We start from the raw sequence: 22,935 nt of genomic DNA, 5'->3' as shown, positions 1-22,935 counted from the left end.
GGTAAATTACAAATCCCATAACTTAGTTTTACTCTCTCAACTGTTTTGCTGACTGAACTTTAAAATAAACTTAATATGTTGGATTTTGGTTTACTAAACTTTACTCTTACTCCTATTCCAGCTACTCCGTCGTTAAATAGTTAATTGCGTTAAAAACGATGTCGTTTAGTAAAACAAAATTTTCATCAAAACAACGACGTTTGCATCTATATAGCAGCCCATTTTAACGTCGTTAACTATTTAATGACCGAGTAATAAAAAACCCAATATATTAAGTTCAGTGAGGAAATTGAAAAAATTTAAGTACACTAAGTGAAATAAGAGAGAGTAAAGCTCAGTTATCAAATTTATAATTTAGTCTTGTTTTAATTCTATTATATTTTTTCATTAAATTTAAAAAATATAATATTAAATTATGTTTATTTTTATTAATTAATATATAATCGCTTTTATTTACTTTTTACTTTTTCACTTATGATATTTGAAATTTAAGTGATTAAACATTTAAAATTTGATAAGTGATTACATTTTAATTAAATAAAAAATATAATTATACTTTAATTAATATACTATTTTAATTAACATTAGGGACTAATCTTAACATCACGCCAATATATTTACTTATAAACGTATTGTTCTAAATATTCTTAGACGGTTGGAGTGAGTTTATCTTAAATTAAGTTCAAATTTTGACTTTTTCTTTTATAAAATTCGACTCGACTCGTTTCGAATCGGCTTTTAGAAAGATTATCTTATAACATCAAGTCAAAACCAATCGATTTCGATTTTTTATTTAATCCAGTCGTGCTTCTCTGACCATGAAACAATGTTCTAAATGATGAAAATGTAAATGTACAAAAAGAATAATTGCTCCTTGTGCATTATATTGATAGAGTACACATGGAGGTGGGGGTGTGATTTCAGAAAACTGAACATGAGCAAAACTTTTCAAGCTTTGTTGTTTCTAATGTCCGTCACAAGGTGTTGACTGTATTTCCGACTTCGTCGCCGTGATGTTTTCGGAACGACGTTCCCTCTTATCTATTTTCACCGTACAACACGGATTCCGGGTTCTCGGACCGATTAAGTATGCCGTCGTTCTTTTCTAGATCCACTTCGGCCACTTGAAACAGGGGTACTTTAGTTAAATCCGTCAGGTTTTTTCCCGATGATTCGCCTTCGGACGAGGTTAACAAGTCATCCGTCCGATCACCACCGCCTTCAAGCCTGGAAACCTGAACTCCATCTATCAGGCTTTTCATAGTGAAGCTATCGTCGGATGCGATCGGTGATGTCAACACTTCGGCCTTGGCCATTTTCGCCTATGCAAAGTTAAATTCATCAAGTTCATCAATTGCCCGATGATGGTTAAAAAATGAACCACATCTATCAAACTGTATATGTAAAAGCATTCTGCGTACCTGCAGTGGCTTCATAATATCCGGCTCTCGATCATCGCTTCTGCTGAGTTCTTCTTTGGCTTGTAACTCCATGGAATCTCGAAAAATCTGACGCAGAAACGTCACGTCATCGGACATGACACCGAATCCTTTCAAAAGCTTGGATCCAAGTTGTAAGCTCGTCTGCATGGGGTAAATACGATGTAAGGGAGCTGAAGCATGGCAGTTGAACCTTGTCATAATAATGCAATGCAGGGGGAAGCAGAATTTGTAGGTACCTCTGTATTCTCTAAAATCGCATCGGTTGCACCGGCTTTTTTCAAGTCTAAGAGATGTTTGAGGTCTTGAGCCCTTGCGTAGATCGGAACCTTCTCAAAAGCACGTTTTAGCCGAAGATTAGTAGTCCAGCCAGGGGACAAAGTTTCGTTCTCTTTCAAAACAAGAGTAGAGAACAAGTTGGAGAAGGAGCAACTAGTAGTGAGCCTACTCGAGGTACGAATTTCAGGTGAACGTGAAATAAAGCGTGAAGCGACCGACAACGGCCAATGAACCGTTGTTACAGACAAATGAATATATATATATATATATGTGTGTGTGTGTGCGCATTTACAGATCACAAAGCCGGTGGGAACAAGGAAGAGAGGCATTACCGAAGGGAAGGCAAGCCGAAGCCTTTGAACAGCTTCAACTGTCCTCTTTTTTCCTCGGTACATAATCATGACAGCTTTCGGGGACTTGATACCAGCAGATTGCAGAACACCCGGACGTGACCCGTCTCCGTAGAGAATCGGGAAACCAAGTTTTCTAGATGCCTGCAAATGCAGTAACATATCTTTTCAATACCATGACCAGTCGGCAAAGATGTAGTATATACTCGGTTTACACAATAAAATTTGGATACCTTTACAACAGAAAGATTGAGGTCGAAAGCGATATAACGTAATCCCATGAAGTCACCATCTACTCCAGCAATGAGCGGAGTCGACAAAAAATTTGCGAGTACCTGCAAGTAAAAACTATATTAGTCGCAGCCACATGCTCATAGTTGCTGTTACTGCGTCATAACGGATGTACCTGTCCCATTTGCCCAAAGCCAATGATAACAACTGGTTCACTTGCATCGAAATTCACCGTCTCATCTTCATCACCCTGTGAAAAATTCTTCTTTAAGTTCACAGATAAAATCGTATTTGAAGCGAGATGATGAATACAAAAAATAGCCATCAATGAAACCAAAACGAAATACTATCATGAACATACATCTTTGTTGAACTTGTCTTCGACGAAATCAGCAGCCCTTCTTCCGACTTCGTTAAGCAGTGGGGTTAACGCCATCGAGAGTACCACGACAATGATAAGAAGCTTATTAAGCTCAAGCGGTAGGACTCCAAGGCTGCTCGAGAATGGCAGAAGACTTTATAAGCATAAAACAAGTGTTGGTAAAGAGATTAGTTACTCCATTGATTTGAGCTCCGATGAACCTGTTAGCTAGAGAGAAGACGACAAACGCAAACTCGCCTCCTTGTGATAAAAGAAATCCCACTCTTACACTTTCCTGCAAGGTGAGTCCAACACGAGGACCTATTGCTGTAATGATCAATGTTTTGATGACAATCAAACCAGACAAGAGCGCAAGGATACTCGGCCACTCTCGGTAAAGAAGCTGCAAAAGAAGCAAATATGAACTGCATTAAATCAAACAACAGGAAGCATCAATACTGCACACATTACTTATGGTGATAGCTGCATTTACACATTCGAAGGTAAAACCACATAAATTCATGTGGTCGAATCTTTCTAGAAAGCATAGTTGCTTGAAATGGTTACTATACCATACCTGCAAGTCAATCGAAGTTCCGGTAGTCACAAAAAATAACCCAAGTAGCAAGCCTCTAAATGGTCGTATATCAGCTTCGATCTGTGTCCGGAAATTTGTTTCTGCCAGTAATGCTCCAGCCAGAAATGCTCCAAGCTGCATAACGAAATCGAATGTAGTTTGATACAAGGCTTGAAATGCATCAATCAACATTATCAGCTATAGAGAATACATATCAAACCGTATCACTGAAGCCCAACTGTTGGGTCATAAGGGAAGTCCCGGCAACTGTTAGCAAGCAGAGAGCAACAAAGGCCTCGGAGCTCCTTGTTTCGGCAACAACCTGAAAGCTTAAGAAACCAAGGTTAGTTGTTATACAGGAAACGAAAAGTGTGGTCTTTTTGTTCTTTTTTCTCACTTTAGTAATAAACTCGACAAACCTCGAAAACTCTCCTAAGAATGTATTTTCCTCCAAGAGAAAGCACACCAAGCCCGAGTAGCGCCTTTAAACTTTCTTGAATTAGCATTGGCAAAATACTGCCCTCTGTTATATTCTGCAAAGTTGAAAAAGATACTGAAAATGGTCAAGTCTCAAAGACAACAGTGCCTCCCAGATATATCTGATGATCACATACAAAATATCATAATCGCTTTGAAGCCGAGCAAATAAACGAGAAAAAAAGAGACTGTTAACCATCACAATGGTTAAAAGGTTTCCCCTAACGAAAACTTGTTCCAAGAATGATATTTCTGGACTTATTCTCATCCAAGTATCATAATACCGGTATCTGATGTTTTCATAATATCAATTCTTTAATCATGCACATGAAATGAGAAAAAAGAACTCAACTAAAGGAGAAACGATGCCTGTCTAGACAAATGAAAGAAATAAATAGACGTTAGCGACCGAAAACCAGGGAGAAAAGAAAAAGACTCCTCTATACCTGGCTCTCGAGAACTGGAAGTATGACTAAGAGAGGGACAACGGCTATGTCCTGCAAATATCATGAAAAAGTGTCCAAAAGAGGTTACTGGCATCCTATTTCGATGTCTACTTCGCGTTGAGTCTAGAAAAAGCCCACAAAATGGAACAAATGAGGCAAGCATGTTGACTGTAGGCAAGAACCTGTAGTAGTAGTATCCCCAGAGTTGCTGAGCCAAATCTTGTTGGCAGCTCACCCTTCTCTGCAAGAAGCTGTATCTTATGATCGTAAGCTTTACAATGCTCTATCAGGCAAGTATATTTCACATATCAGTGGAAGGAAACAATTGACATCTAAAAGCACCGCAAAGCGAGGAACATTTTCGACAAGTAGCAAATCTAAATTTATACATATCCATTAATAATGAAAGAAGTTGCAAAACAAACCAACCACCTTAGATATCGACAATAAGAATACCTGTAGAACAAAAGCTGAAGAAGATAGAGATAGAGCAGCTCCAATCACTATCGCTTCATCAACGCTTCTGATATTAACCTACAAAAAGGAAAATTAAGCTAAAAGGGATGACTCTAATATGTTGTTAATAGATTGTTTCCAATATATAAACTGCTGTCTAAAACATTCACATTATAAACATCACTACTAACTAATTCTGAATTAGCTAATGAAATCAAGCAATCGATTTCCCAACCGAAAACAACATGGAAAACGGAAAGAATAAAGTATGAAACCGATCATAAGTAGCAGAGAATGATTAAAGCATTAGGCAAATAAAGGTGGGTACAAGAAGGATTAAACAGCCTGTGATGAAGTGTTCTCACCAGGTCTGATCCAGAGTGAAATAGGAACTGCAAAATTTTGGTTCCAACCGCCCCATTAGGTGGAAGTTCAAATGCAGTGAACGCAAGGGTGGAAAAGAAGACCTGTAACATGTAGAAAGAGGAAAAGAAAGTATCATTCACCTAGCATCCGAAGGGAAAACATAAAATAAAAGTGCTTCCATGCTGTAAGAAAGATGGAATAACGGCTTTTATTAAATCACAATGCCAGTCAAAATGGTCCATAACTGAACCTTACTGGTACACCCTAAATATAGTGATCTTATATCTGTAGCCATAGAGTAGTATTATTCCAAGGAACTTGTCAGTGTCCTTCAAACAATTGAAAGAACGAAAACAGATACAGATTCCACAACATAAATTTGATTGCTCCTCCAAGCACTATTGCTAAAGAAGTAAAAAACTCATCCGAAATTAGTTCGGAGAAGTATTTCACTTAAAACGTAGACCATGACCTGCATGTTCTAACAATTTAACTCATTCTCTGTCATTTCCATTGTATCATTGCTTGGTAGTTTTACAAATGTGATTTATACGCAATGCGAAATTTCCGACCCCGATGTACTATTGGATTAAAATAACAGTTCCACAAATATGATTTATACCTGAGTCAACCCCATGCCAAAAGCAAATTTAGCAAGAGCTTTCAGGCGCGCAAGTGAAAGCTCTAACCCCATTTCAAACAGCTAAAAAGGAAAATGTATTAGACCAAAATTACCAGAAATAAAGCAAAGAAAAATGACATCTTACCTAGTTAAGCAATTGAACTTACCAGAAAAAGTATCCCCCATTCAGACAGGACTTTGACATCTGTAATATTTCTAATCAATGCAAACCGATTCAGTACAACCCCGGCAAAGAAGAAGCCAAGTATCTGGAAGCAATTTAGAATTTACATTTTGTTATTACTAGGGGTCGAAGACTATCAATCGATAAGAACAGCATCTATAGTTTCTTCCATTTTGAATAAATATTTAAAGATTCCTCAAGTAACTAATGAGACATCGTGCTTTACAAGTATATAAGTTTTCCCTTGGATTAAACCTAAGCACATATCTACATTCTTATAGATGTAGGAGGAACTTGTATGTGATGCCGGTCCGTGAAATCGCAACGGGGAGGGAAAAAAAGAATAGTTTGTGACACTAATGCTACTCGAATTGTGTAGTCTTACAGGGCTTGATCTAAATATCTTGAATGTAGGAACAACCAAGACGGTCACAGCCAAGAATGTCAGAGTATCCAGTCCTAAATCATTGATGACATCAAGAGCACTTGCAACCTCAACTGTCGCATGGATTCGTGACCTTCTCCGGCGGAGCAGTCTATCATGGCAGAAATTGAGTCCTCTCAAATTAGATGGTACCAAAGGAGGAGAAGGCGTGCCACCGAATACATGCTTTAAATCATGAGTGCAATTGTTCGTTCCGACTTTTACAGATAATGATCGAGAACAGAAGAGCGTGCTATTGACATACGGTGCGTAAGAAGAATGCCCGGAAAACCACGATATAGCTTGAGAGTATGTGCCACCGCGGCTCTTTCGTTTAACAAAGTCATAACCCTGCAATTGGGATGAAAATGATGAATCAAATAATAAATTAAAAGGTTTAACCATGAGCTAACACGAAACTCATTAAGTAGAATCGTGTACTTCTATTGAACTAGTGTTCTACAGAATCAAGTTCTCAACACATTTTGGCAGCAAAAACTGATTTCCAAACAACTACTACAGCTCTAAAAAAATTATAGAAATAGCTGAAGTTATGTCCTTGAAATACCAATAGATCACACTGAATCCAAATAAAAGACGTTTTAACCAACATAATCAGCATAATATCCAGAACTTCAAACCAGATATGCAAAGCCTGGCCTTGGAAAACTTGGCAAAAGGCTCAAAAGAGGGCACAAAACATACATGTGAACCATAAGCTCAAATCTTTCTTGAAAAGAAACTTAAAGCAAGAACAACCATGGCTTGGCACGTAAATCGTTCAAGAAAAACATAAACAAAATATCAACGACAAGAGATTGCATACCTTGGGGCTGTGGCAACAAGATACCGACTCCAACATGGTGCTAAAAGGGTTCAAAGATTGAAGGCTCAAGACCCTGAAGCAGACAAATTCGAAGGCATTTCCCTGGTTCCTTGAGAAACACTAAAGATTCAAGCTAAGAATTGTTAACCTCGAAAACAGAAGGAAAAAATGAACTTTGGGTTTTTTTTAATATATCCATTAGTTAATGTTTCTTGCGTGTATTTTAAGGGGATGAAGAAGAGAGGATGGAAAGCGGCCACGACATGGCTGAAAGCTGTGTTCTTTGAGCTCTTGTTAAATCTCGTGGAAAGAATTGAGCTTTCTCGACCAGTAGTTTGTGTTTTGAGGACTAATAGGAATCTGTTCGGTTAAAGACAAGTAGGAAGTGGCATCCGTTTGGACTGCTGAATGGTGGGGCAGTGTTTGTACACGTGGCGGATACTGGTAAGACCCGAAGAGAAAACAAACTTGTACGTTGGAGGATAAGGTTCAGATTTTTATCATCAAAACCTAGTGTACTTCAGCTCCTCCATATATCTTCCCAATCAAACGTGATTTCAGTGAGTTGTGTTCTAAGGATTTTTCTTTAGTATGTGTAGTTGAATATGAAAATTTTAGGTTAATCAAAATGTTAATTGTGTGATAATATGGCATTTCTTACTGATGTCATCGCTCATCATCAATCATCATTCATAATAAAATTGGTACAAAAATATTACATTTTACTATTCTATCTTCTCACATTGTTTTTTTCACGAAACTCACTTAAGACCGATAAAAAATCATCTAAAAAACGCTCTAATGCTTTGATATCCTCCGACAATCATTCCATGAGACTAGTTTCCAAGTATTTAGTTTGTATTCTCAAAGAAAAAAAATACTTACCATCTTTCTGATATTTGAATAAACATCTCGTACTCCTCAAATCCCAAAAACAATAAATTGTATGTTTAACTTTGTGAATTTTAAAGATATTTTGAAAAAATTCAAATCGTTAAAATTGTGGAGGACATTGAGACAAATTTATCGGTACTTAGGGTGGTCACGAAAGACAGACAAGATAAACCAAAAGTTTAATGACTAATGTAATAATTTACCCAAAGATTTAGAGAGAAAAAAATGTCGTCAGATGGCCCTTGAGCAGGCAAGCCATTGGCAGAGGGCCGAGCAAAGCCTTCCTCTTGCCCTCAGGTGGACGAAAGCATGACAAAACCTTCTTGATCCAAGTAATTTTCGATGAACGAAAGATTATGTATAGTGAAATTAAACATATTTAAATTGAATTATCAAACAATTAAAAGGAAGAGGAAAGGATAGACATATATGATACTCATCTGAGTTCTGAAACCAGGTACCATCTGAAACAGCACGGCAAAGTAAACCATATCCATGAAGTTCATCTTTACAGACTCCAAAACGCCCGGGATGTCATCTCCCTCCCGGTGACCATATCTAACTCAACGACGAAACTCGGAAAACATTTTGCATGGCAATGCAAGAAACCATGAAGTAATACAAATACAAAAGTATAATTCAATCCAGAATTCACATCAGTTCTTATTAGAACAAGTTAACATCTAAAACATCCCCACCACGGCCATGTTCTTATACAGAATGAATAGCATCAACATGATTAACTACCCAGAATTTGCAGGAACAAACTTGAGTGATATGCTATTGACACAATGGCGCTCGTCCGTGGGCGTCGGAAACCTTTCACCTTTAAATACATGGCCTAAATGTCCGCCACAAGCTGCACAAGTGATCTCTGTCCTCATTCCATCAGGGTCCGGCTGGTTAAACATCACACTCACATCATTAGTAAATTTTACATGAAAGATACACCGGTATTACGATGACACGGAGAAACACCGGATTATATAGAAGAAAACAAGCAAGAGAGGGCGAAAAAGGAGGAAGGAAGCTCACATTGCAATTAATGGCTCCAGGGAGACCGTCATAGAAAGCAGGCCAACCACACCCAGAATTGAATTTTGTAGTAGATTTATAGAGAGGACTGCCACATCCGGCACAGTTATAAACACCCTCCTCAATGAACTTGTCATATTCTCCAGTGCCTGGATACCTATACAGCATGAAAACATGGACCGATGCAGAATTTTATTTCATGTCAGAGGATAAAATTAGATCATCAATAGAAAATATAAAGAAAATAACAAGTAAATCATATTAAATATCGCTATGTCGCTCGTGTAAAAACTTTGAATGAACTTCCTAGAAGTTATTCCATGAACAAGACAGCTAAACGAACAGATTTTTGCACATCGAAAGCTCAAAATGATCCCAAAAATGATGTTAATCCTCCATGTAATTTATTATATTACAAACTTTAATTGATCCGAAAACAACAAAAGCCCAAAATTATACAATTTCCCCTAGAAGGGTTCTAATTCAACGGTGTCAGTAGCTTAAAATGAAAACTTACTCGGTGCCCTTTTGTCTCAAAATTCGAAACTGCTCAGGGGAGAGAATAGCACGCCACTCCTCCTCAGATTTCTGCAGCGACCCAGAAGCAGCCATGGCGACGACCACGCTCCCACGGTACCTGCGCTTGCTCTGGTGAAGGAACCCACCGGACCCAGATGAAGAAACGGAGCAGCTAATGGCCTTCGGCGAAGAAAATGGAAATCTCAAGCGAGAATTACACGGAAGAACAGGATCAGAAGAATTTATCGAACAAGAACTGATACATCTAGCGAAAGTGGCCGGTTTCACATTGGTAAGGAGTAGAGCTTTGGAGAAAGAAGAAGAAGAAGGAAATGGTGTCATTTTGAGGATATTAAGGCCCATAAGAGAATGATTTCGAGTTTCTTCGCGAATAAACAGGTAGATAATGCAAAGCAAAAATGGCAAAATCTTTGATACAAGTAATTTATTAGGGAAAAATTGGCCCAATATCCAGACGGATGAAAAAATTAACCTTTAAAATTAATTTAAAAAATTAACCTTTAAAATTAATTTGGGATCTACGATAAATATTATAATACAAGATAAACTAGTTACAATGAGTTTATTCAAATAATATTTTTTATTTAAATTTATCAAATCGAGGTAAGAAATTATAATAAAATATAATTTTTATTAAAATTTTATCGTGTCAAAATGATAAATTCTAATAAAAAAATATACTTTATTAAAATTTATCACTTCGTGATAAATTCTAAATCATTTTAGTAAATATTATAGTTCTAAAAAAATTAATCCGTATTGGATTAAATAATTAACCCGCGTACAGTATTAGGTCAAAATGACCATTTATTAGACCAAGAGGCTACTGCAACAAAACGGTAGTCTAAGGGCCTGTTTCTTTTTGGGCCTAGGTCCCTTTGTTTAGGCTCCCGGAGTGTGGTTGCCCTTATTGGAAAGGTCCTTTTCAAGATTTGAACATGAGTAATCTTTTTAAGAGTAATAATCTCTTGTAGCTGCATCCAACATTCTATGTGTGTGGGTGTAAACGAACATAGCGTTTGATGAATTATTGTGAGTTTTACGTGAATTATTCGTTTATTAAATTAAATAAATGAATACGAACAAAATTTTTATGTTCATTTAATAAATGAATGAACACAAACAAATAGTTTGTTTGATCCGCTTATATTGAAAACTCATTTGTTGGATCATTTATAAGTTCATTTATCAACTCACTTATAAGTTCGTTTACATGACTTTCCATTTCCTCTTTTTATATTTTAAATATTAGTAAAGTTAGGGACTAAATTAAATATATGGTAAATTTTGGAGTTTAAACTGTGAAGCCTAAGAAGATTAAGGACTAGTGATGTAATCTCACTATTTTCTGAATATATAAACAGAACATAATGATGAACATATTAATGAACGTTAAATGAATGAAATACAAGCAACTTCAAAAATAAACAAACAGATACGAACCATTTCAAGGCCCGGGTCTTCAAATCTTCTCCTATTAACCCATTAGGTTATCTCGAAAAATAAGTTGGAATCCACGATAAATATTACAGTATATGGTCGTCACGTTCATACAATGAGTTATTCAAATAATATTTTTTTTATTTAAATTCATCACGTCAAAGTGATAAGTTTTAATAAAAATATATTTTTTTATTAGTCACGTCAGAATGATAAATTCTAATAAAATATATACTTTTCACTTCGACATGACGAGTTCCAAATCACTATAACAAATAATGTAGTTCTCAAAATAAAAAAATCTGATAACACGTTGGAATAAATAATTAGACTGCGTACGACATTGGATCAAAATTACTCTCATCAACTACTTGTTGGGTCACTGGTTCAATGACCTTAAGTTTACCAAAATGACTCATTCGATTGATAATGAGTTTGAATCTTAAGGTTAATTTAATCTTTATTATTAACACAAACTAAACAATCTTAGTAATAAAAAATTTATTGTTATTCCTCGAAATTATGAGTTCGAGCACCAAGAACGTCAAGTGTATGAGCGTTTAATGTGAAATGATTGAGAATTATCTTTGAACATATACGACTTTATACTTACCATATATTAATAAAAAAAATCTTTATTAAATTTATGAGTTCTAATCTTCAACATACAAGGAAAAATTACCTATGGAAACGGATCTTCGACTTTGTATACAAACAGGGGCGGATCCAAGCCTAGGCCATGCCCCCCCTCATGCCAAAAAAGGGGAAACTACTTATTGAGTCACTTATAAATTATTTACTTTTATTTTAGTCATATAACTATTATTTATTTTAAATCACGCTTAATTTACATTTTAGTTCTGTTTTGGTCACTTATCTTTGAAAATTTAGCAGTGAAGGTAGCGTGTCATCATAAGATAATGACATATCATGATTGAAAAATAATAAAAAAATGGCATGTTAACATCGTTAAATTTTTTAATGGTGAGTGATCAAAATAGAACCAAAATGTAAGGTTAGCTATGATTTTAAAAAAAAATAATAGTTAAGTAACCAAAACATAAATTAAGTAATAGACGGACGACCAAATAGTTAGTTTACCCTAGATAAAAAATTTGTATGAATTATGTTAGATAAAAATTTTATTATGTTTATATTGGCATAGTCTATAAATTTTTTTAGATTCGCCACTGTATCCAAACATTTTGAATATCGAAAAAAATCTTATAAGAATTATTCAAAAGATTTTTTATTAAAAGAAATTAAATTATAATCCGATCTGGCTGCTTGTTTGATTCTTCCCTATAGCGAAGCTTTATTCTACTAAAAACGTCTAGATTTACTTGAATAATCCACGTAAAAAGTTTGTGCATTATCATTTCGTTAAATCAACTAATCAAAGATGTTGAAAAAGATGTGATAAATTAGGAATTTTTTAGGTATATTTTCTAAGAGTAAGGTGAAGATTCGAATAATCAATTTATTGATTCATATTTCATTCCACGAGATCTTTAGAACGACATCTCATATGCTCAAAATGATTGAGTGATGAATGAAAAATTGATGCTCGAAATAGGGTACACGTGAATTATGTTGTGTTCATATATTTCATCCCCAAATCTTTATCTCTTTCCTACATGTACATAAGGAGTGAGCGGTTATTCAGAAATTACTTTAAGATTGATGAATCTTATTGGTTGAGACTATGGATGATGTGGTGAGTCGAGTCCATCAGATAATATCTCCGTATAATAATATATTTCCTTTTCCTTTATGAAGTTATAATTTATATGTTCTTAAAATCATTCATTATAAATATTTATTATTAATTAATTAATTAACTCGAATATAATTTGCACAAGTAAAACTTCAACAAGAACCTTCGAGAATATCTACATAATGCACGTGTGTTTGTTGTTGGCAAAATTCACAAATAATTTTTTTTATAGAAACAATTAATTTTATTGAAAATAAAAAATATTTCAGATTACAATAAAGATTTACAATCATAATCGTAATTTAAACAAATAATTAGGAAAATTTCCTATAATCGTTGAAACAAAACTAATAACTTAAGATCGCATAAAGGCCATACAAAGAAAGATTAAATTTAACTGATAAACTTAAACTAAGATATATACAAACAGATCTGATCCCATCGGTAAACGAATCACAAAAGGGGATCAAACTATTGAAAAATGACAAACCGCAAATCAGACTCGGGCGACGTCTAAAACTATCCACGAATGCAAATCGGGTATCCAAATCCAATATGAGGGTCCAAAACAGGGTATATCACAAGATATTAGATAAGCGTCATCTGAATCAGTCGTGACGATATCAAATCAATCATTAGAAAAAAGATAAATAAAAAACGGCTAAAGAAGCGAAAAACATGCCAAAAAAATAAGAAAGCGTGCCATAAAGGCAAATAAAAACATGCAACATAGGCAGACTTACTGAATATAAAAAACAAAAAAAATAAAGATACGATATAAAAAAAATAAAAAATAAAAAATACCGGCGATAGACCATTAACATTAAAGTTGATGTCGCCGTCAATCAACAAAGACGAAAAAGAAAAGAGTTGAGCAGTACACCAATGAGAAAAAAACTAACTAATAATAATTTTAACATTCAACTATATAAAACTAATCAATATGAATATGTAATTTTATTCATGTTACTTTATATTCTATTATAACTATTTTATTGATATAAATATTATATTTTTATTTAATAATTAAATAAATTAAACTTTTAAAGAAGATGTTTTTATCAATTATTTTATTTTAAATTAAAATTATTTTGATATCATTCACTTGCATATTTTTAAGATCGAACATTTTTTTAAATTATTTAATTGTATATAATAAATAATTATAGAAAGAAAATATTAAAAATTCAACTAAACAAATTAGATAAGTTATATCGTTGATTTTAGATAAATACTATCAACACTAATAATGATATATATAATACTGATAGTTCGTTGATAAATTGACATTACCATAATTTAACCGATTATCAAATTTTAATTGAAACTATCCTATATTTTTATTAATCTAGGGTAAGTATAAGACAATATATTTTAAAATATAATTCTTAACAATTTAACATTAAAAGTTCACACCCTTCTCTTCAAGCTCTAGTAGAGAAATACTCTGGGACCATTCTCACGATAGCATGGAGAATTCAAAGGGCGGATTGTTCACCGTCGATGACTTACATGACAATTTCCAAGCAGGAAGAAAGCTAGAAATTTTCTTCCCTAACAAAGACCCAGCAATATCACCGTTTTTGCCTAAGAAAGTAGCAGATTCCATCCCTTTCTCATCAACAAAACTCTCAGAAATCCTCCGGCTCTTCTCCATCTCCTCCGGTTCTCCCCTGGCCAAATCCATGGAAGATACACTTTCGAAATGCGAATACGCACCAGCTCAAGGAAAGACCAAAACCTACGCCACTTCCTTAGAATCCATGGTTGATTTCGTTAGCGGCGCTTTTAAAGTGACGCCGGGAGATGCGAATTGTTGATAAAATAGACTGGTGTAAAACGAGGTATTAGCACTGACATGAAAGATATATATTGAAATATATAAATAAAGAACTGATTAATCGTGTCGTGGTATTAACCACTGCCTTAGAAATGAATTCCCCCCAATGTGTGTAATAGCTGCAGTAGGCGGACCGTCCCCTGAGGTTAACATGGTCGCTCCGAATTCCGTACACTCGAAATCGGAGTGGACTTCTGGTGGTATTGCACTTCTGATCGGAAAGCACGGAGAGAACAACTTTCGAAAACACTTGGAGAGTGAATTCTAATTGTAGAGAGTGTGTGTTGAAAAGCTGAATTTAGCATCTATTTATAGGCTAGAAGTAAGGGTAAATCTGTCCAACAAGAAAATCAAATTAAATTTGATTTTAATTCTAAATTTAAACCCTTTTTGTAACTCCTCTTGATGAATCTGGCTCAAAAAAGAGTCCATGTTCATTGCATAAAAATTAAACAGTTATAACTCCTGAAATTAAATCATATAACTCATGTAACTCCTGATATTAACAGTTTGTCTCTCCCATGAACAAAGCTAGAAATCAGTCCAGATACATCTTAAATTATGATTTAATTTAGAAAAATAACTGTTTAATTTATTTAATTTCAGACAACTAATAATCAGTTGTTATCATCTTAAATATTTAAACTTTAACAGTCTCAGTAGCCTATAAATATCAGATGAATCTTTCACATTTTTCATTTAATCTTTCAAAGAAAAATTCCTTATGAATTTTCTCTAAAAATATAATATCTATGTGAATGTGTCAAAGACACGTATTACCACACTTTGTTCTCTATCACTCAACAAGTAATAGAGAATGTAAACCTTAAATACCATTCTCACTAGTATTTCTAACTCTATGTGAGATTGAGCATTACCAACACGAAGTTCGTCATCACAGCCCAGCCGACAATGCATTCTTCTTCGTTACAAAAGTATAGGGTTTTGGAAGCTCCGAAAGAGATCGAATCGTCGAGGAAAGTGGCTTGTCACCCCATGCCTTATCCTTACGCGGTGTTCTTCTGTCACTACGACGATGATTCGAGTGAGACCAGAGTTTGTAAGGTTTCGATCGGAGAGAATACTAAAGATAGAGTGGATGCTGCTGCTGCTTGCCACATGGACTCGGCTAGTGCCGCCCTTCTTAGCCTCACCAACAAGCAAGGCAAATCTCCGATGTGCCATTTCTTCTCCGCCGGCGACCTGATCTGGGTTCAGTGATCGATGATTGCTTCCCTGTCTTGTCGTGCATGAAGATGTTGTGTGATATTACAAGCGTTATGATCCCCAAGTGTTAAACTGAAACCCTACTATATATTTGGTATTTGTGTGTGTATGTATATGTATGTATTCATGCTTGCATGTATGATGTAATAAAATCTGATGGGTATTCTTGAATCCTTACGTACAAGGAATTGAAGGAGATGCTCAGACTGTAGAGGCTTGCAGTGTGAATCATCTTTGTTCCCCCTTTTATATATCTATTATATATATTATAAAAGAGGATGCTTCAAAGTTTATTTTGTATCTTATGGTCGATTTTAATTGGGTTTTTTCTCAGTAAAATAAATTTTTATTTAAAAAATAACTTCAACTGTATGTCTTGTTAAAAACCTTTTAATTTTAAACGAATGTCCGACTAATAATATTATTAATTGAGACCACAAAGAAAGTAAGAAGTCGGACCGTCTAATAATTTTTCTATCATACGACTCCATGGAGTAAGATTTAACTCTTATGTAGTGATTGGTTTTAGGTTTGTTTGTTTCACTATAAACGAATTTCTCAAAATTTATTATAAAAATTATTTCTTTAATTTCTCAAAATTTATTTCATCAAAACAAACGAATTTTTATTGTGTTATATAAATTACAACTTCATCGCTTGGTTAGGCTTAGTTATGCAGGCCTATATTAGTGGCTCAGTTGGGGTCACTTTGAATCACCACCAAAATCTCGACAAAATTGGGCCAACTTCGTAGGCGGGTTAATTACCTAGCTCAATACGGCACCGAATTTTTTATTTTATAAATTACGGTATTTATTATAGTGATTTGGAACTTATCATAATTATGAGACGAGTTTCAATAAAATATATTTTTTTATTAAAACTTGTCATTTTAATATCACAAAATCTAATAAAAAAATTATATTTTATTGAAACTTGTCACTTCAACGAGACGAGTTTAAATAAAAAATATTATTTAAACAAACTCGTCATGTTGGCGTGACGAGTTTGTCTTAGAAGCAGATCTTCCCTATAGTGAAGCTTCATTCTAATAAAAACGACTAGATTTATTTGAGTAACCCACTTGAAAAGTTTGTAGATTTGATCTTGAATGGGTGAAGTTCACTCCAAAGATTTTAATCTTTTATTTACTATAATTTATTTTATATCGTACACTATCGTTACAATGGACTCACCCGAACCTGTTGGTTCAATCAACTAATCAAAGATGTTGAAAGTTTGTGAAAAATTGAGAATTTTGAGATATATTTTCGAAGAGTAAATGTGAAGATTCGAATAATAAATTTATTGATTCATATTTTATTCCATGAGATTTTTACAATGGTATCTCATATGCTCAAAATGATTGAGTGATGAATGAGAAATTGATGCTCAAAATAGGGCGCGTGTGAATTGTGTTGTGTAAGGAAAATGAAAAAAACTCGTACCCCACATTGGTGGGATAGCAAGCATGAGAATGATTCATATACATTAACCCACTTGCTAATTATTTAATGACTTAGGTTGAGAATGTGTCTCACGTGTAGTTGTAGGGGGTGTAAATCCAAGTTTGTCAAATCTATCGGGATTGGGGTGCATCAGCAAGACTTGGGCAGCGCGAATGTTCGAATTAATTGGGTCCTTCAAAGTCGCCATTATAAATATTTTCGACCAAAATCAGAACTCATGTCTCACTGCTTTGGTTTTTCTTATGCTTCTCAACTACACAAACACCAATTTTATTGTTATACTTCCGGAGATATATCGAAAAATCTCTCATTCTATCAAATATTTCGATCGAGAAATCTCTCCTTCTATCACATATTCCGATTAACTTATATCTCCTAAATACATACTATTAGTAAACTACAATGCATAAATAAGCCCTTTATATCTCCTAAAAACACATTCTATTAGTCAACTACAGTGCATAAATAAGCTCTTTGACAAGTTTACGTGATGCACAAAAACAAAACCTAAGATCTGAATATCAAATCTTTCTAGTCTAATCAACCTATCAATAATCATCATTATCCTTTGGTCAACACGCGTGCTAAAGACCACTATAAATATTTTTGACCAAAAACAGGAAAAAGGGATAAACTACCTATAACTTGTAACACCCTAACCAGAAGATCTATGGATTACGATGCCACACGGAACCATCAAAATGGTCAATCCAAAAATTTCTTTGAAAATAATTGTTAACATCAAAATAAATCACACTTGCAATGGAAATCAAATCCAATGTTTACAAAATATAGGAGTCCTCCAAAATACGTACAACATAACCATAGAGTTTAAAAAACCAAAATAGAGTTATGACATGATTATACAAGGTCTATACTGAATACATGCCCTCTAAAATAAATTCAAGTCATACTCTACTAATTTTCTGGTTCGTAATGTACGAATTCGAAAGCCTCCTCTACGATCCCTTATACTAACCTGAGCACGGAAATACATTCCATACACTGAGCTTACAAGCTCGGTGCCACAAAAATTACTAAACGATACTACATGCATTCACTACATGAACATGTTGGTATGCATAGTCATAAACATGCATAAGTACATATCAAACATGATATAGGCCAAGTAATGTGGTCAGAGGAATTACGTACATCTCGGATAACACACTAGCCTATCTAGAACGTGATAGCTTCGTGGTGAGAACTGGAATTTACATGCATTGATACTTAAAGCCCTTAGTCTACCTAGGATCCTCGAGAGGTCAGGGGAGGTCCAGAATTTACGTGCATCGGAAGCTCATATCCCATTCCTAATCGAGCATAAAGTACAATTCCAGAATTTACATGCATAGGAATTTGTACCGGTACGACACGAAATTTAATTACATCGGATGCATACCCAAAAAAAAGATATTCAGATATCAACATAACATAACAGATAAACATCATAATGCTAGAGTAACTCAGGTGTCCTAGTCGTTTCCCGAGTATCGAACAAAGGCTAGTTTTATGTCACTTTATTTCATATTAAGGGTTATTCATTAAGGGTTTAAGTATTTAAGCAAATCAATTTATGGACCAAATTGAACTCATTCAAACATGTTGAGGTTAAGACCACATTTCTCAATACTTCAGACCCCTAAAGAATACAATTTCACCCTTTTTCATCGAGCAAAACAACGAAGGGATTGATCTTTTTTCCCCGAGGGATCGATCCTATGCACAACAGAAAGTTTGGGATCGATCCTTTGGTCGAGAGATCGATCCTTTTTCCTGAGTGATCGATCCTTTTGAAAAGGGATCGATCTTTTGTTGGACATTAACTTTGGGATCGATCCCTTTGGTCGAGGGATCGATCCTTTTTTTGGGAATGACTTACTTAAGCCCAGGAACACCCAAAAAATCAACCCAACAATTCCCCTAAGACTAGCAAACATGCTTAACGTCTTATCTAGTGTCTTAGAGGTTAAAAGGTACTAATTTTCATGCTTGCAACACACAAATACGAATCTTGCCCTGAAAATTACTCTAGCATACTTCATGAACTAAACAAACCATAATGCACATACAATGAACTACATGTGGTATGGACAAGTCAGAATCGTGTTACCTTGAGTTTAGATGATTGAAAACACCCTTGAATCACCCAAAGGGTAAGCTTTTCCTTGCCTCTAGCCTTGGATGTCTCTCCTTGCTCTTGAACTAATCAAAACAAGTTTAATGAGTTGTTAGCTAATTTTTTAACCTTAGGGGGAAGCCAAGAACATTTTCTTACCAATCAAAACCCACAAAACAAACCAAAACTTAGAATCTCATAAACCCTCACTAAACCCATTTTTGTGAAACTTGGCCAAAACTTACCAAAGTGGGTTTGAATGAAAGCTTGAAGGATGAAGATGATGAATCTTACCTTAGAATTAACTTAGGAGGCTTGAATTTCTTAAATATCCTAACTTTGTTTGGTTCTTGAAGAGAAAAAGTAAATAGTAGAGAGAAATAAGACAAAACAATGGTGAAGATTATTATTAGTTCAAACAGCCTATGATGTGGTGGTGGTGTCGCTCTTATGCTTTGTTTTCCTGTGATGGTTTTGCCTTGATAGGCGTTATCTGGAGTTGCTTTTAGATACTGCTTATATGCCCGCTACTGTGTTTGTTCTTTTGCATTTTGTGTTCCTTGATGGCATTCCGACAGGTGATGGAGCGATGAATATAGCGTTTTCGTTGATGGTTTGAATCCTAGGTTGCAGGAGGTTTCTGCTGCAGTTGCTGGTTTTGAGTTCTAGTAGTGGTTATGAGGTGGTTGTCGGTTTTAGTTAGTGTCGTTTGATGGGTCGTATAGTCATTGTCTGAGATTTTTTGGTGTTTCTGTTATTTAGGGTTTATTTTTTTTAGAAGTCCAACAATTTAATGATGGACTTTAGGTGGTTGGTAGAGCGTGGCATGCAGTCATCGATGTTACGGCGGTTGCTTTTGGGTTCGTAGTGGCTTGTGCAGAACATGTCCCGAGAAAGATGGTATGGGGGTGTGCAGCTCTAGGCGTTAGGCCAGAGGAATCTTTTCAATAGTGGATTGTTGGCAGCTAGTTTGGTGCTTGAAGTTTATTGTGTTTCATTAGAGAGGCAGCATGGTATGGGGTTTAAACGGGAGCTCGGCCTGGTTGGCATTGCAAGTGGTGGGCCTCTGGCGTTTAGTAAAGCTACCGCACATGTTTTTGTAATGGTTTGACAGCTAGTTATGGAGCTAGTGGATTGTGAGGTGGAAAGGAGGGTTGTTGTTAATGAGAATAAGCTTGATTCTCTTATCTTTGATTCTGTTGGACATTATTTTCAGGTTGGTGTCGCACGTGGTGGGCCTCAGACGTTTATTTAGCAGTGGGCGGAGGACTTTGCAGTAAAAACATGCATGGTGGAATTAGTGCAATCCCAGCAGTCCTACCTGGTTTATTGTGATTGGAGTTTGTTGCTGATTGGTCGGAGATAGAATAATGAAGCGAGGGCAATGCTTCGCGTTTTTTGTTTGTTGCATGGTTTTGTTCTTTGTTTTGGATGTGTTGTTCATTTTTGGTTTTCATTCAGGGGTAGTGTGTAGCTACAATGTTGTAGTCTGTTTCGAGCTGTTCTAGTGGTGTTGTTCCCGGTTGTTGCTGCTGTTCTTGTTCCTGGGTTCATGTTGGACCTTCTTTCATCCCAAAGTTTACTCTTTTTCCTCTTCTTAGGATTAGAGAGGTTTTTTAATGAGGTCCTTGGGGTGGTGTACTTTGTGAATTCTAATGCAAAGTAACCATTTTTCAAAAAGAAAAAAGAAAAAGAGATAGCATAAATATCAGACGTGAGATCATTCACAATTAATTGGATTCAACCTTTGTTTTAAAAATTGGGTTAATTACTTCCCTAGTTCTCCTTCATTTGATGCATGATTAAAATCATCCCTTTTCAAGCTTGTTGGGCTCATCCCAAGCCCAAATCAAATCTACTTGGGTCCAACACTTCATATACTACATGAAAATTAATCTAAAGCCCATTCGCATAACCCGAAACTCTTAACCCGTATTTCGGGGCGTTATAGAATTGGACGACCCTCATTTGTCTCCTTCGTGATAAATTTTCTCTCTCTCTCTTTTCGACTCATGGTCGCATTCTCTCATCGATCACCATTCTCTGTCCAAATTTGAAAAAAAAAATCAAACTTAATTCCATCAACAATTATATTTCTAACTTCCATTGAAATAATGTACTTTTAACCCTGTTTCAACGGTCAGGTGTCGGTCGAATTGTTTATGTTCGGCATTGTCTGGCCTGTTGGCTATATTCTACACCAGATGTAAGTAATCCTCAGAAAAACCACTTTCCACAAAGTGAGCTAAGCAAACATGGCTTAACCTAACTTAACTAGGGTTAAATTGTGAGCTAAGCAAAAAAAAAAAGTTCAAATCTGCAGAATAGTTGACTATCAACAGTGGAGTGCCCTAGTGCAGAACGTACCTTGTCATGTACACAATGAACATATGCATGAACATTGTTCATTTCTTCACTGCAATGATCAAAGATTGAACAAGGGAGCTGATGGTCCATTGAAAATTCTTATGGAGGAGATTCATTTCTCTTTGATATTTCACGAATAACGTATCCGATAATATCGTATTAAGTTACAGATGTTGATATTCGAATTCGGGGTTAAATATTAAACTATATATGCACAGTTTTTGCACATTACATAATATAATATCATCCACATAACATGGAAACTGGACTTCTTTTTCTCCTTTGCCTAAAGTTGACAATGTGAACGATTGACCTTTCTTTAGACTGATGAAAGTGATTCCATAGCTCCACAGCATAAAAGCGACCAATAGAACTTTGACTGATGTGTTTAAGGGAAACTTCGGGGAAATCCCCATTTCTTTTCCTTCATTAAAGGTCACACTGCTTTAAACCTTTTGCTTTACTTAGTTTTTTTATATTAGGATTACAAAGTAGTATCTATTCTAAATACTTTCAATTATTTGAAAATGAACGTTCAATCATACTGCTGCAGTCATTGATGCTCGGACCCGTAATCTCTAGGAACAACAAGGATTCCTTTAATCACTGAGCTGGTAGGTTGGTTCGTGCAGTTTTCTCTTTTCTTAATAATGAAGCAATCAAAATATCAGAGATTCCAAACATGTAACACGGATATGAAAGATAAAAACGAATTATTTTTGTAATTAATATAGAAAAATAGAAGGAAAAAAATTCAAAAGGTGCAATCAAGCTTACATATTTGATATGTAAATGAAGTTGAATTTGGCATATGAGGCCAAGACAGTGATCATGTGCCCAGCAAATCATGGCATAAGTAGCCATAATAAAAATGTTAAAGATTAGACCAAACTATATGAGAATAAAAATAAAGATGCTGTGTGCATGAACCAAATGGGAACCAGAAAAAGAACAACTAGACAAAGTCTTTGATAAGCTCAAAATAGACAATTGTGTATGAAGTTGACTTTAGCCATGGAAAGAGCCAACTTAGAGTTGTAGTGGGGTCTCAAGTGGAGTGATTATTCGAATCGAGTGAAATTACCCTTTTTAATCGAGTTTATAAAATTTGAGTCAAGTCAAATCAAATATTATTATTCAGTTTTTGATTATAATGTTATGATACTGATCATTTTCAAGTTAAGAGATTATTGTTAATCATATACTATATATTTACTAATACTCTTTTTCATATGTATAAGTAAGACCT

General features: G+C 35.1%; 2 protein-coding genes across 2 annotated transcripts; both read right to left on the bottom strand.

Moving 5' to 3' along the window:
* Nucleotides 1-808: 808 nt before the first annotated feature.
* LOC120177892 (K(+) efflux antiporter 3, chloroplastic-like) lies at nt 809-7,199 on the bottom strand. Its single transcript, XM_039183877.1, has 19 exons — nt 7,039-7,199; nt 6,174-6,563; nt 5,772-5,873; nt 5,605-5,685; nt 4,982-5,083; nt 4,617-4,694; nt 4,343-4,411; nt 4,161-4,211; nt 3,657-3,770; nt 3,458-3,559; nt 3,238-3,372; nt 2,882-3,063; nt 2,661-2,793; nt 2,475-2,549; nt 2,302-2,403; nt 2,051-2,212; nt 1,679-1,768; nt 1,422-1,583; nt 809-1,322 (listed from the first exon to the last, which is right to left on the bottom strand). Exons 1-19 carry the CDS (start codon nt 7,072-7,074, stop codon nt 1,038-1,040), a joined length of 2,451 nt encoding a protein of 816 aa, XP_039039808.1. The 5' UTR covers nt 7,075-7,199; the 3' UTR covers nt 809-1,037.
* A 1,305-nt stretch (nt 7,200-8,504) lies between these two features.
* On the bottom strand, nt 8,505-9,886 carry LOC120177890 (peptide methionine sulfoxide reductase B5-like). Its single transcript, XM_039183875.1, has 3 exons — nt 9,485-9,886; nt 8,968-9,124; nt 8,505-8,831 (listed from the first exon to the last, which is right to left on the bottom strand). Exons 1-3 carry the CDS (start codon nt 9,847-9,849, stop codon nt 8,676-8,678), a joined length of 678 nt encoding a protein of 225 aa, XP_039039806.1. The 5' UTR covers nt 9,850-9,886; the 3' UTR covers nt 8,505-8,675.
* Between the last annotated feature and the right edge of the window lie 13,049 nt (nt 9,887-22,935).

Source organism: Hibiscus syriacus, unplaced genomic scaffold (genome assembly GCF_006381635.1).
Source record: "Hibiscus syriacus cultivar Baekdansim isolate YM2019G1 unplaced genomic scaffold, ASM638163v2 tig00112343_pilon, whole genome shotgun sequence".
NCBI classification, from domain to species: domain Eukaryota; kingdom Viridiplantae; phylum Streptophyta; class Magnoliopsida; order Malvales; family Malvaceae; genus Hibiscus; species Hibiscus syriacus.
The sequence above is the reverse complement of the archived record's forward strand: the minus strand, read 5'-3'. Positions and strand labels throughout refer to the sequence as shown.